The sequence below is a fragment of the Eumetopias jubatus genome, unplaced genomic scaffold, assembly GCF_037043125.1.
Source record: "Eumetopias jubatus isolate StellerSeaLion01/CBP00866 unplaced genomic scaffold, mEumJub1_p1.0 scaffold_2, whole genome shotgun sequence".
Classification (NCBI taxonomy): domain Eukaryota; kingdom Metazoa; phylum Chordata; class Mammalia; order Carnivora; family Otariidae; genus Eumetopias; species Eumetopias jubatus.
In genome coordinates, this window is record NW_028274808.1 from 169708643 (window position 1) to 169722786 (window position 14144).

Consider the following 14144-nt stretch of genomic DNA (forward strand, 5'->3'; position numbering starts at 1 on the left):
ATCTTCTGTCTGGCGTGCGTTTCTATCCATTACTGAAAATAAGGTATTGAAGGGGTACCTGGGTTGCTCAGTTGGTTAAGCGTCCAACTCTTGGTTTTGGCCCAGGTCATGATCTCGGGGTTGTGGGATCGAGCCCTGCATCAGTCTCCATGCTCAGGGGGGAGTCTGCTTGAAGATGTCTCTCTCTGCCCCTCCCCCCATTTGTGCTCACTCTCACGCTTTCTCTCTCTCTCTGAAATAAATACCTACATCTTTAAAAAAAAAGAAAATAAGGTATTGACATTTCTGATTATTACTGCAGAATCATCTATTTCTCTTCAATTCTTTCAATTTTTGCTTCATGTAATTTTGGGGCTCTGTTACGTTTGTATGTCTTTATGATAGTAGTATCTTCTTGCTGAACTGAACCTTTTATCAGTGTAGTACTTCTGGATCTCTTACAATCTTTTTTTTACCTTAAATCTATTTCTGATCATAAAATAGCTACCAGCCCTCTTTTGGTTATCATTTGCATGAAATATATGTATTTTTTTATCCTTTTACTTTAAGATGCTTTGTGGTTTTACACCGAAGTAAATCTCTTGTAGACAGACATAGGTGGATCTTTTTTTTTCCTCTCCTCTTTTTCCATTTTGATCTCTGCCTTTTAATTGGGGGCTTTTAATCTGTTTTCATTTGAAGTAATTACCGGTAAAGAGTTATTTCTGCCATATAGCTATTTGTTTTCTCTGTCTTATATATGTTGTTACTTAATTTCCTTCATTACAGCTTCTCTTTTTGTATTTACTTGTTTTTTGTAGTGAACCTTTTTGATTCCCTTTTCTGTGTATTTTTAGTTATTTTCTTAGAGATTACAACTCCTAACAACCTAGATTGAATAATAGCAGCTTAGTTTCAATAGTATACAAACACTTTGTCCTATACAACTCTACCCCTCTCCATTTCGTATTGATATTGTGATAGAAATTATATCTTTTTACATTATTTCCATTTACATAGATGTAATTATTACGCATTTGCCTTTAAAGTCTTTATGTAAAAATAGTTAAAATTGAAAGTACAGTAATGCTGGCTTTTTTTTTTTTTTTTAAGATTTTATTTGTTTATTTGACAGAGAGATAGCGAGAGCAGGAACACAAGCAGGGGGAGTGGGAGAGGGAGAAGCAGGCCTCCCGCCGAGCAGGGAGCCCGATGCGGGGCTCGATCCCAGGTCCCTGGGATCATGACCTGAGCCGAAGGCAGACGCTTAACGACTGAGCCACCCAGGAGCCCCGTAATGCTGGCTTTTATATTTACTTAATGTGGTTACCCTTTACTATTTGCTAGTGTTCTTTATTTCTTCTTATGGTTTTAAGTTACAGTCTAGTGTCCTTTTATTTCAGCCTGAAGGACTCACTATAATAGTTCTTTTAAAACAGGTCTGCTAAAAATGAACTCCATTAACCTAGTGCTAAATTTCCCCCTTACAGTAGTCCCTCAAAACATTTACATAGAATATAGACTAAGAAGTACGCATACATTATCATCAAATTTTTTCTCCCCTATTGATGCAGTAAATCAGTAAGTCCCATGGCTGCCTGAGAATCATCCTGGGAACTTATTACAAACAGGCCTTACCCTAGGTTTGTTGATTTAGGTTCCCCAAGGATTCTAATGTTCATCCTGATTTGGGATTCACTTTTACTGTAGAAATTCAGGTATTCCCTTCAGATACTTTATGTATTAAATGAGTATACAGTATAAGTGGAAAAGCAAAAATAGTTTGAGTTGTGACTGCTTAGCTGAATGACTGGTTACTGTGCACATGCAATTTGGAGTCATGTCACAGCAGAATTCCATGCAAATCCTAGACCTGCATAGTTTGCAAATAGTCAAAAGAAGAAAGGCTTTGCTGCCTGCTGGTTTCCTCATCATTGCTGGGCAGTGATACATGTCAAATCATCTAAATGTCTATTGAATACCTACAGAATGAATCTTTACATGCCTCATGAAGCTGTCAGACTTTCTTGTATTAAGCTTTGTTTTCATTTTTAATATTTTATGGTTTAGGGCGCCTGGGTGGCTCAGTTGGTTAAGCGACTGCCTTCGGCTCAGGTCATGATCCTGGAGTCCCGGGATCGAGTCCCATATCGGGCTCCCTGCTCAGCAGGAAGTCTGCTTCTCCCTCTGACCCTTTCCCCTCTCATGCTCTCTCTCTACCTCATTCTCTCTCTCAAATAAATAAATAAAATCTTTAAAAAAAAATATTTTATGGTTTAGTTTATATTTTACTCGTACTTTGTTATATCCAGACAACAGACCTTCCCAATAAGATGTGTAATCCATTAAGCAAAGCACCTACTTTTAGTCTCTTTTAATAGGCGAAAATGTTTATCATTTAGGTGCCTGTGGTTCATGCTTGAAGTTTTAATGACAAAGAATGAAAACAATAGCCATGCCTTTATGAAGAAGATGGCAGAGAACATCAAGTTAACAAAAGATGCCCAGTCTCCAGATGAATCCAAGACAAATGAAGTAAGATATGTGTTAGGCCAGTGTGTATTAAGATAATTACAGGAGAAAATATTACAGTCCTTGTCCCACTTATTTTTCCTATTACATAATAAATTAGATTACAGAATGTTCATAAAAATACATATTTATGGTCAGTTTTATTGTATTATAATTGAATTCTATTACTGGAGGAATGTTTATTACCCTGAAAAGGACATTAAAACTTCTACAGAGCAGGGGGATAAGAACTAATAAAATTTACTACTCTGCTGTCCTACAAATCTTTAATAAGTTACAGACAAGTAGGTATTCCTTTTTGTATGTTTCCCTTGGTTTGGTTTGGTTTATTTGTTTTTAATGCATACTCGACATTCATGTTAATTAGGTAAAGGGTTTTTTTTTGTTTGTTTTTTGTTTTTACCAGGAGGCTACATAAGAAGAAATGCAAACACAAATGTGAAATGTTCAAGGAATAAATAATACCCACATATCCCTCTTTTGATTTCATTTTATACATTTGGTAGAATTGGTACTTGCGGTTATTTTGTGCTACTGAAAGTTATATATGATCTTTCTCTCTTTCCTCCTTAGAAACTTTATACAGTATGTGATGTGGCTCTGTGTGTTATAAATAGTAAAAGTGCTTTGTGCAATGCAGATTCACCAAAGGATCCAGTCCTTCCACTGAAATTTTTTACACAACCTGAAAAGGTAATTTTTTTCTCTTCATTGTTCCACCACACTAAACTAATTTAAATTTCAGTTACCATCAACCCTAGTGGCAAATAGTGGATTTTCTTGACTACAGAGTAAGAAACAGCTCTTTGTATTTATATCAAGGAATGGGAGATTGTCTTCCAAAGCCCTGAACAAATATTCTCACCTTACAGAGTAGGAGGATGCAAATCAAGCTTTATGGTGGTATTCTTGCGTGAGCTATTCCTTCTGGATATTTCTAGTATTTAAGAGGAGTTTTCAGATTTCTTAAATTGCTTAAATCTCACTTTATTAAAACACTATATTTTATGAGGCAAGAAATAAAATGTTTGGTACAGTGTAAATATAAATATATATATATATAAATGAAATAAAATGTTAGAATTAACAGAATTGGGTCTCGGCAAGTGATGTATTCTAATCAGCAGCTTCTAAGTTCAGGGACTTCAGACAAGTTAACTCTTCTAAGCCTCAATTTCTGTCTCTCTAAAATGCAGGTGATAATACCTATGAACAATTATTAATACTTGTCTATAATTTTATGAGTTTGTCACATAATAAGCATTCAGTAAATGGTAGTAATAATTAATACATCATTTATTCTGCTATCAGCAAATTAAGTTTTCCATCTAAGTAAATTTTCCAGCTAACTAAAGCTCTTTATTTTTCCAACTAATCGAAATTTAAAAACTTTTTTTAGAAAAAAGTTTTCTATTTATTTACTGCTTTAAGGAAGTATTTGGAAGTTTAACCTTCCTGTTCTTTGTTTAGAAAACAGGATCCTAATTTTTTTTTTTTTTTAATTAAGTAGGCTCCATGCCCAGCGTGGGGCTTGAACTCAGGACTCGAGTCAGGAGTCACATGCTCTACCAACTGAGCCAGCCAGGTGCCCCCAGAGTCCTAAGTATTTTTAATTGGAAAAAATAACGTCATTTAAAAGTTTTTATACATTTTCAAACCTTAAGACATGCTTCAGAATATTCAGGGTAATACCCTCCCTTAGAGTATTTTACAGAAGAACATAAGTGAGATCACTTAAAAAATTAATAAACTTCTTGGTCATAGTGAATCACTTTAGTTATGTGACACCATTGTAGTTTATATGTGTGCTATTCCCGGATATTTAACAGAAGCATCAAAGGATTCTTAAGTTTCATATAGATAAAACTTTCAAGAAAGTACCATCAGTGTCCACATTAGGTTTAATTCATTTATTAACTAGTAAACATCACTGCCGCCAAAGAACATTATAATTCACTTAATTATATTTTGGCAGTGTATTTACATGCCAAATGTAAATTTGATTTGGACAGTCTTCTTATGGTTCTAAGAAACAATATTTTTTTTTTAGGATTTTATTTATGTGACAGAGAGAGAGCACTAGAGGGAAGAGGGTCAGAGGGAGAAGCAGACTCCCTGCTGAGCAGGGAGCCCGATGTGGGACCAGTATTTTCAATTAAAGTGATAATTTTTTTTTCAATGAGGGTAATTTTCTTGAGATCCAGTGTGGAGTTACTTTAGTGAATATTAAGTGCTTAATATATGTACTGTACCATTTTGGATGCTTTGGGATCCCAGATGAAGTTAAATTTTACAATAGAGTAGAGAATAATCTGGAGACTATTTGCCCTGAATTATATGAAAAAAATAGGAATGTGTTTTATTTAAAATGTGATTTAAGTAATTGAGCTCTGGTATTTGCCAAGTCTTATGTGCCATTGAGTTAAAGCTAGACTTAATGACATGGTTCATTAAATATGCTTTATTTGAGGAATTAATATGTATGCTGGCCCAAATGTAATTGTTATCATAAGGCACAGTGCCTGAAGAGTCTTATTTGGACAATAAAAATACACATGTTCACTTTGTTTGTTTTGTAGGATTTCTGTAATGACAAGAGTTATATTTCAGAAGAGACTAGAGTACTTCTGTTAACAGGAAAGGTATTGTGTACTAGATAATTTGGAAATCTTCATCTCATGTGTACATTACTTCTGCTGTTCTTAGAAATAACTTTTAAAAGCCCCATGGATTTTATAGTTCCTGATTCTTAAAGACCGTATTGTGGATTGTAGCATCTAAAGCATTTGTTCGCTCAGGCTTTTTTCTGCCATAAATGACTCTTGAATTACAACCATGTGTTCTCATCAGTACTAGTAGGCTTCAAGTTACTGATAATACACAAAGCAGATTTTCTTGAAAAATGGTATAATAAATTTAGATATGCAGATTTTAAAAAAGAAATAATTTTAAAGTATTGAGCTAGATAATTTATATTCTGTGAAAGTAACATGACACCTAAAAGAACAAAAGAAATTTAATTTTTGATAAAAACTGTCTAAACTATTATATACATTTAATAGTTTATAAGACATTTCATTATATATTTACGTATTTTGCTGTGTGTTTCAGGGGCACTTTTTTTTTTTATTTTTTATTGTTAATCACCATACATTACATCATTAGTTTTTAATATAGTGTTCCATGGTTCATTGTTTGTGCATAATCCAGTGCTCCATGCAGAATGTGCCCTCTTTAATACCCATCACCAGGCTAACCCATCCCCCCACCCCCTCCCCTCTAGAACCCTCAGTTTGTTTTTCAGAGTCCATCTTCTCTCATGGTTCATCTTCAGGGGCACTTTTTATGTTGATTGAGCAATAATAAATAAATACTACCAAGTTATTTTTAAGTAGAGGTAATACTTGTGACTTGTAACTGTATTCAAACTCAATTTTGCAAAATTACCATTTCTAATAAGTTTAGAATTTAACTTTCTAAAGTAACAATTCCTTGGCTTAGGCTAAACAGTATCTTTTACATGTGTCTAAATTTATGTGAATTCCTTACAGTAAGGTGTAAAATAATATGCATATGTAATTTTTAGCCAAAACCTGCTGGAGTACTAGGTGCAGTAAACAAGCCTTTATCAGCAACGGGAAGGAAACCGTATGTTAGAAGCACTGGAGCTGAGACTGGAAGCAATATTAATGTAAATTCAGAGCTGAACCCTTCAACCGGAAATCGATCAAGGCAATTTTTTTTCTCCACTTGTTTTTGTTACTATCACTACTTGGTTCATCTTTTAATTTTTACCTAAGGCACTAGATCACAAACATAGACTTCAGGAAACATTTTGGCATAAAATAATAGCACTGAGTTTTAGTATAATTAATGTTGGAAATTAAGAGTGCACAGTTACATTTTGAACCCATGTAACATTCTAAGTATGTAAAAAAGTAAATGGAACAAATTTAAAATTTTTTTTTCTTACGATTTTATTCATTTGAAAAAGAAAGACAAGTGTGAGAGAGAGGTCTCGATGGGGGGAAGGGTAGAGGAAGAAGCAGACTCCACACTGAGCAGGGAACCCGATGTGGGACTCGATCCCCAAAATCATGACCTGAGCTGAAGGCAGACGCTTAACCGACTGAGCCACCCAGGTGCCCCAAATTTAGGAATATCTAATATAACTAATTTTCATGGAAGTGTTTATATAAGAAAAATGAACACTTAGGAAAACTATGAATATAGAACTCTTAAATCGAATTTATATGCTTTTTAATGTTTAACTCAAATTAGTATAGCGTGAGTTAAGATGACACTGTTATAACATTTCTACATACAAGAATATTCCATGTTTATTTTAACATGTCTTTACCATGTTAGCCACTGCATAAAAATTTCCACCTAACCCTGCTCTTACCAACACTAAAATTTGAAGCTTTTAAAGATTTTATTCTTACTCATGAAATTTTAAGTATAAACTCAACTGGTGTTGTTATAAACACATTCTTAGCAGTAGAACCCCAAAATATAAATTAACATGGAACATCTGTGGTTTACAGAAGTGGTGAGTCTCCAGCATCTCCCCTGTGACCTCTTCTTCCAGTCCCCTCCCTTACAGAGCATTAAGAACACAGACTGGAGGGGCACCTGGTCAGAGGAGCATGCGACTCTTGATCCTCGGGATTTTGAGTTCAAGCCCCATGTTGGGCGTAGAGATTACTTAAAAATAAAATCTTAAAACACACACACACACACACACACACACACACTAGAGGCGTAGAGATTACTTAAAAATAAAATCTTAAAACACACACACACACACACACACACACACACACACACACACACACACACACACACACACACACACACACTAGAGACAACTGTACTATACACTATAATACATCTATCACTGTATTTTTACTTTGTTTTAGGGTTTCCTACCCCTAAGAGAAAGTCTTAAAATAGTTGTATGATTTTGTTTCTAGACAGCTTATGTTTCTGTATGGTGGTTTTAGGCAGTCATTTGTGTCTTACATTAGTAAGGTTAAAGGGAATCAGTAACATGATATAATACAGCAGTGGTCTTATAACCACAGAAGATCTGAATCTTGCTAATGTTGCTTCAATTGGCTGGGCTTCTAAACTAGCCTAAGCTTCTGTTTCCTTATTGGTTAGTGAAAGGGTAGGCTGTCTGTCCATGTGGTGAAATAAAGAAGCTTTGGTTTATTTTTCTTCAACAGGGAACAGAGTTCAGAGGCAGTAGAAACTGGAGTTAGTGAAAATGAAGAGAACCCTGTGAGGATTATTTCTGTCACACCTGTAAAGAATATTGACCCGGTAAAGAATAAGGTAAATTTTTAAAATTTAACAAATGGAATTCTCCCAGAGATTATTACAGTTTCATGGTAGATGTTAAGAAACCCCCACTTGACAAGTTAATATATACTACATATTCTACATTTGTGTATACCACCTCTCACTACACTTACCGTGCTTCCACTGCCTACATCCACCCATTTCAAGAGTTGATGTAGCCACCTATAATAGTACCCTTCTCCCGCACTACTACTCCCAAAACTTAAAGAGTAGGAATTGAGAGTTTTTGAGATCTTACTTTCAAGTTTATTGACTCCTATAAGAGAGGTATACACTGTTTTTTTTTCTATTTTTTAAAAGTTAAATTTATGAGTTAATCTTTTAAAATGTATTTGAGTTTCTGTGTAACAGCTACATTCTTTATTGTTGACCTTATAATTATGGCACCCAATTTTAACAGTTTTGTGGCAGGAGAGAAACATTGGTAAGAATCAGACCCTGAATCCTGGCTCTGCCACTCATTGGCTGTGTGTTTACTTAGGGAGATTGCTGGGCTTCTCTGAGCTTCATTAAACTATAGAATGAGACTGGTAACTTACCTCAGTAGCAATGGTATGGAAATAACTATTACTTCTTTTCCTACAGAATCATATTCTCAACATATTTATCTTTTTATTGCCCACCATATATTTATAGTATTCATCAAATGTTTTAGGAATCACCCTCGGATACATAAAATACAAGACTGTACAGTTATTCCACAATAGCTGAACTATGCAAACTCATTATCTGAATTCAAACTGAATAGGTGATGATACATTTTTAGATCAGTCTCTTACTATTCAACCTCTTGCTGTTTGTCATCTGAAGTTCAGTATGTCAGTAGATTCAAACAACAGGGAGCCCTCTCACTGTCAGACTCTTGGAATTCAGAAACCAATAGACTTGAATATTGTGGGGTTCTTGTATAGAATTAAACAGTTTTCACCTAAACAAACTTACATACAGAAATGCATATTACCACAGACATTCATTTAAACATACTTAAATGTGTAGGAAGAGGTGGTACAGGGATAAAAAAGTTTTTTCTGGCACAAACAACTATAACTTTTCTAGCCTGTGATATAAAATTCTATGTAAGATATAAATTGAAGTTATATGTCAGTTATACTTGAATAATAGAAAAGATAAATGTGATATTTAAATTGTAATTTTTGAGAAGCCAAAATGTTACTTTATGATTAATCTATAATAGTGTTCCAATAATCTATAATAGTGTTCCAAACCCTTACTTTAACTTTTTCACACTTCCAAAGAATTTTTTTAAGAATGTTTCTTTTTTTTTTTTTCCTTAAAGATTCCATTCATTTATTTGAGCACGAGCAGGGTGAGGGGCAGAGGGAGAAGCAGGCTCCCCAATGAGCAGGGACCCTGGGATCATGACCTGAGCCAAAGGCAGACGCTTAACCGACTGAGCCACCCAAGCGCCCCTCCAAAGAATGTTTCAACAAATTCACTATAGCCTTGAACACACAGGGGTTGTATTTTGACAAAACTTAGTCACTTCCCAGTCAGGTCTCCCATAAATTGTCATTTCTTTCCAAAGTCGGCTAGGCTCAAGAAACTGTCTTGGTATACTAAAAGAAGATAAAGATCGAAGAGAGTGTTTCTTGCTAACCAATTTTTCGAAGAGATTAATGCGTAAACCAGTTTATTATGTGTATAAAAATTATCCAGCAAATTAGATATGGGCGTTTACAAATCAGGACATTCTTGGGACACCTGAGTGGCTCAGTCAGTTAAGTGTCCAACTCTTGATTTCAGCTCAGCTCAAGATCTCAGGGTTGTGCTGTTGAGCCCCACATTGGGCTCTGTGCTGGGTGTGGAACCTGCTTAAGATTCTCTCTCTCCCTTTTCTACTGCCCCTCCCTATCTCTTAAAAAAAAAAAAATCAGGACATTCTCTCTTGTTATTTACTCTGTGAGGGAAATCAAATTGTAATATGAAGGATGAGTAAGGGAGGTGGTTAAAAGAAGCAAGACATACCCCATGGATTCAGGCAAGCAGTGTTACCAGTGTTGTCCTGAAGGAGTCTTCTTTTTCTTCATACCTGTGGCTGACCAATGGGTTTCCTCTTTCATTTGTCTTTTAATGAGTTCTTTAAACATATGCACATGTACATAATATTCATAAATGTGTAAATACAGTCATGTGCATGATTTTTAATGCAGCTTTTGTTCCTTTTAAAAAGTAATCTGTATCGGAGTGCCTGAGTGGCTCAGTCGTTAAGCGTCTGCCTTCGGCTCAGGTCATGATCCCAGGGTGCTGGGATCAAGCCCTGCATCGGGCTCCCTGCTCAGCGGGGAGTCTGCTTCTCCCTCTCCCACTCCCCCTGCTTGTGTTCCTGCTTTCGCTGTGTCTCTCTCTGTCAAATAAATAAATAAAATCTTAAAAAAAAAGTAATCTGTATTAATTTTTTTCTTGTCTTACATTTTCACGTGTATATACACATAAATATTTCCCTTCCCCTTTTTTGTCACTACAAACAATGTTGCATTAAAAATTAAATGTGCATCAAACATTTACTGGTGATTTTTTATTTCTATGGGCTTACTTTCTAGTAGTGGGATTGCTGAGTCAAAGAGTAAAATGTATTGCAGATTTTAGATGTTTCCATATTGCTTCCTTGAAGACGTGGAACACTTGACATTGCTACCCAGCAAGGTGGAACACTGATTTGTGAATTTTTTCACTTAAATTACTATTTTCATGAGTTTTCATTTAAGTAAATTTTCTTGAATCATGAAAGATTTATAAATATTTTTTACCCAGTCATTCTGAAAAGATTTTCTGGGGGAAATGAAAATTAGTTAATAGGAAAGATAACTGATTTTTTGGACGATAATAGTGCTCCATTGTCTTCCTTTAATCAATTAAAATTTTATCAGTTAAAATTATGACTCCTAAATATCCTTTGTATAAGGTCACTTTCGATTCTAAATACTATTAATGTCCATTATATGTTATATTAAAATGGGATTTGAACATTTTAGATGACTTAACACATATATTTGATAAACTAAAAAAAATGTTCAGAAAAAAAGTAGGTTAATGATTGCAGCAAAAAGTGACAAAAATTAGGATGTATGAATGGAGTGAGAAATTGAAGAACCTTATGCAGAATTACAGAAATTATTATAGTCAAAGGAGCATCATAGATAAAGAGCATATTCAATTATGCAGACATGCTCCCCTTTTTTAAAAAGTGATAAATTTAGAGCATACCATCGATTAAAAGGACCTTTTCATTTAGAATGAGTGTGAAAGCAAAACTGAGTAGATTTTCTCTATATATACCACCTGTGCATTTTAATAAGCATTTATGGCATAGATTATATATGCCAAGCCCCATGGCAGGCCCTGCTCTCAGGTCCTTACCCTCGAGGAGTTCATTAGAAGACTTGGAATTCTAGCTCCTCGAAAATAACTTTCAAAATACTTCTTTCCAATACAGATCATTGATATATAAGGAATTTATGTTTATAGAATTGTTTTGTGCTCTTTTAGGAGATCAATTCTGATCAAACTACCCAGGGCAACATCAGCAGTGACCGAGGAAAGAAAAGAAGTGTAGCGGCATCTGGAGCAGAGAACATCCAACAAAAAACAGATGAGAAAGTAGACGAATCAGGACCACCTGCCCCTTCAAAACCCAGGAGAGGGCGCCGACCCAAGTCTGAATCTCAGGGCAATGCAACCAAAACTGATGACATAAACAAACCTCTGGGCAAGGGAAGAAAGAGAGCTGCAGTCAGTCAGGAAAGCCCTGGGGGTCTGGAAGCAGGTAATGCCAAAGCGCCCAAACTGCAAGACGGAGCCAAAAAGGCAGCACCAGCAGAAAGACAGATTGACTTACAAAGGTAATGGACACCATTCTTTCTGGACTGTGAATTTAGACATTTTGTTTTATTCTTAGTATGTGCCGGTCACCCCTAAACACCTAGGCATTTGGGACTGAAAACTGCCCTTGGTTTTCCTGAGTAGGTTATAATGGCATTTGTTTTGGTCTCATAACTTCCAGGATGCCAATTTGAAGAGAGATCTTGTTTCTTTTGGTTAATTTTTAATTAGGATATCATGTTTTGTATTTCTGCTTACTAGCAAGGACAATATTAAATTTTGCTTGGTATCCTTCACATAGTTACATGGGCTTTACTTAATTTAAAGGTCTACCTTTTGGGTGAAAAGGTCTCAGAATGGGGCACCTGGGTGGCCCAGTCAGTTAAGAATCTGCCTTTGGCTCAGGTCATGATCCCAGGGTCCTGGGATTGAGTGCCTGCTCGGGCTCCTTGCTCAGTGGGGAGCCTGCTTCTCCCTCTCCCTCTGCTGCTCCCCCTGCTTGTGTGCTCTCACTCTCTGTCAGTAAATAAATAAAATCTTTAAAAGGGGGTGGAGGGAGTCTCAAGTCATGACACACAAACAGGTATATCCTGCTCTTGAATTCCTCTTTAGTTAAGAGTTAATTTTAATATAAGTCAACAACTTAACTCTTCCCCCCACTCTCCAGTGAAACCACCTCAGAGCTGCTCATCTTTGATCATTCTTGGGCTGGGACTTCAGCTTCTCTACCCTGTAATGGTGGTGGTCCAGCTGAAGATCTAGAAGTTGGCTCCTCTGAGCCTTGGCCTATAGTTAGAGAACTTAGCCCTACCCCCTTCTTTTTTCTTTGTATGTCTGTACCTAACTCATCTCCCCTTGAATTAGACTGTAAGCATCTGAATTCCTTGTAGGAAGGAGACAGTTTTGATCATCTCAGGATGATCCTACCATCGTGCTTCAGTATTTTTATAAAGTATGGTGTTGCCTTGTGTTAACAAGTACATTTTTTAAATTACCATTCATGTTAAATCTTATATTTTAAGTGTCTCAAGCTACCTTTTACAACATCTCATGGGAGCAGATTCAGGCCCAAACCTGATCTAAGTAATGGGTGTTTCTCCTACTCACTTCTAGTTTTATGTGTAGTAAGTGTAATAATGAAAGCTATTGGGGGCATATTTATTATTTTTCTCCTCAGATCTAGATCATATTTAACTTCAGCCCCCTCTTTGTCTTCAATAAGACAGCATAATAATACCTTCTTCAAAGGACTGTCCTAAGAATTAAATGGATCAGTAAATATAAAGCACTTAACCAAGTGCCTTTCACAGAATAAATGCTCATTGTTGTAGCCATTGTTTTGAATTCTAGAGTCTCTACCCCTTAATACACTTTTCAGTTACACAAAAGTTGAACACTTTCCTTTGAGATGGCCAGAATTTTCTGAAGGGTTTCTAAAATTCTATTCTGGGCGTTCCATTAGTACTGATCATCACACACAGGCCACTTGAGCCACCAGACCTTGTCTCTGATTAGCGCCTGGTAAAGCCCCCGCTCTTAATTTGCTGCATCATGTGCCCCAACATCATCAAACCAACAGAAGCAGCTTCGGTGCCAGAGACTGGTTAAGAATAGCACTGAGCCTTCTTGAAAATCTAAAAATGTCTTGAGTGAAAAACACCTTAGAAGTCTCAAGTATGCTGGCTATTAGGTCACGGGGGGGGCAGTGTGTTAGCCAAAACAGAGTTCTGTGATGGTTTTATATTCTTAGTGAAGCTAGGTGGTTAAATTAGATGTTCTTGACAACTCTGTACTGTGTTAACTCAGTAGAATAGATCAAATATTTTGCACACGTATTTCAGAAACTTGTGATTGAACTGTCTGCTACTAATTTAACAAAATATAGAAGTACATTCTGAAACTTTCTCCCAAGCTTCCCTTTGTCTTTTCTTAAACCTAATATACAACTCTGCCTTTACGTTCTAGCATTTGACTTAAGCTTGGCTTGGAATCCTGATGAACTGTTGAGTGAAAGCTCACTTACTCCACAAACTGTACGGCTCATGATCCCCTCTTGTATAGAATTGAATGCCTTGTAGGCACATCAGTATTGCTCCTTGTCGTTCATTCTTTTAACAAATACTCAACTGATAAGAGTGCTAAGCATCATGCTGGGTGTTGGCAGTGCAAATGTATCCAAAGTAGAAAGGTTCTTGCCCTCAAAGAGTTTATCTCCCTAGCTTGTCAACTCCAGAAGAAACCAGAAAACTTTCACATTAGTTGATACAGTAAAAGTATAGGACTTTTTTGGTAATTACTATATAAAACAGAATGAAATTCCGACACCTGCTACAACATGGATGGACCTTAAGGACATTTATGCTAAGTGAAATGAGCCATACCCCAAAGGACAAATACCGTATGATTCCATTTAGATGAGGCACTTG

At 36.0% G+C, this 14144-nt stretch overlaps 1 protein-coding gene across 3 annotated transcripts in view; it reads left to right on the forward strand.

The window, feature by feature from the left end:
- The window catches only part of PDS5A (PDS5 cohesin associated factor A), a 135052-nt gene that overhangs the window by 113751 nt on the left and 7157 nt on the right, over positions 1-14144 (forward strand). For 2 of the 3 annotated variants that reach the window (XM_028087460.2, XM_028087470.2), the window contains exons 27-32: positions 2382-2514; positions 3085-3204; positions 5091-5153; positions 6098-6243; positions 7743-7851; positions 11386-11738. In XM_028087460.2, coding sequence (XP_027943261.1) covers positions 2382-2514; positions 3085-3204; positions 5091-5153; positions 6098-6243; positions 7743-7851; positions 11386-11738 — 924 coding nt within the window. Of the gene's footprint in view, positions 1-2381; positions 2515-3084; positions 3205-5090; positions 5154-6097; positions 6244-7742; positions 7852-11385; positions 11743-14144 lie in introns of those variants that run through there. The other variant, XM_088021198.1, reaches the window with a different exon arrangement.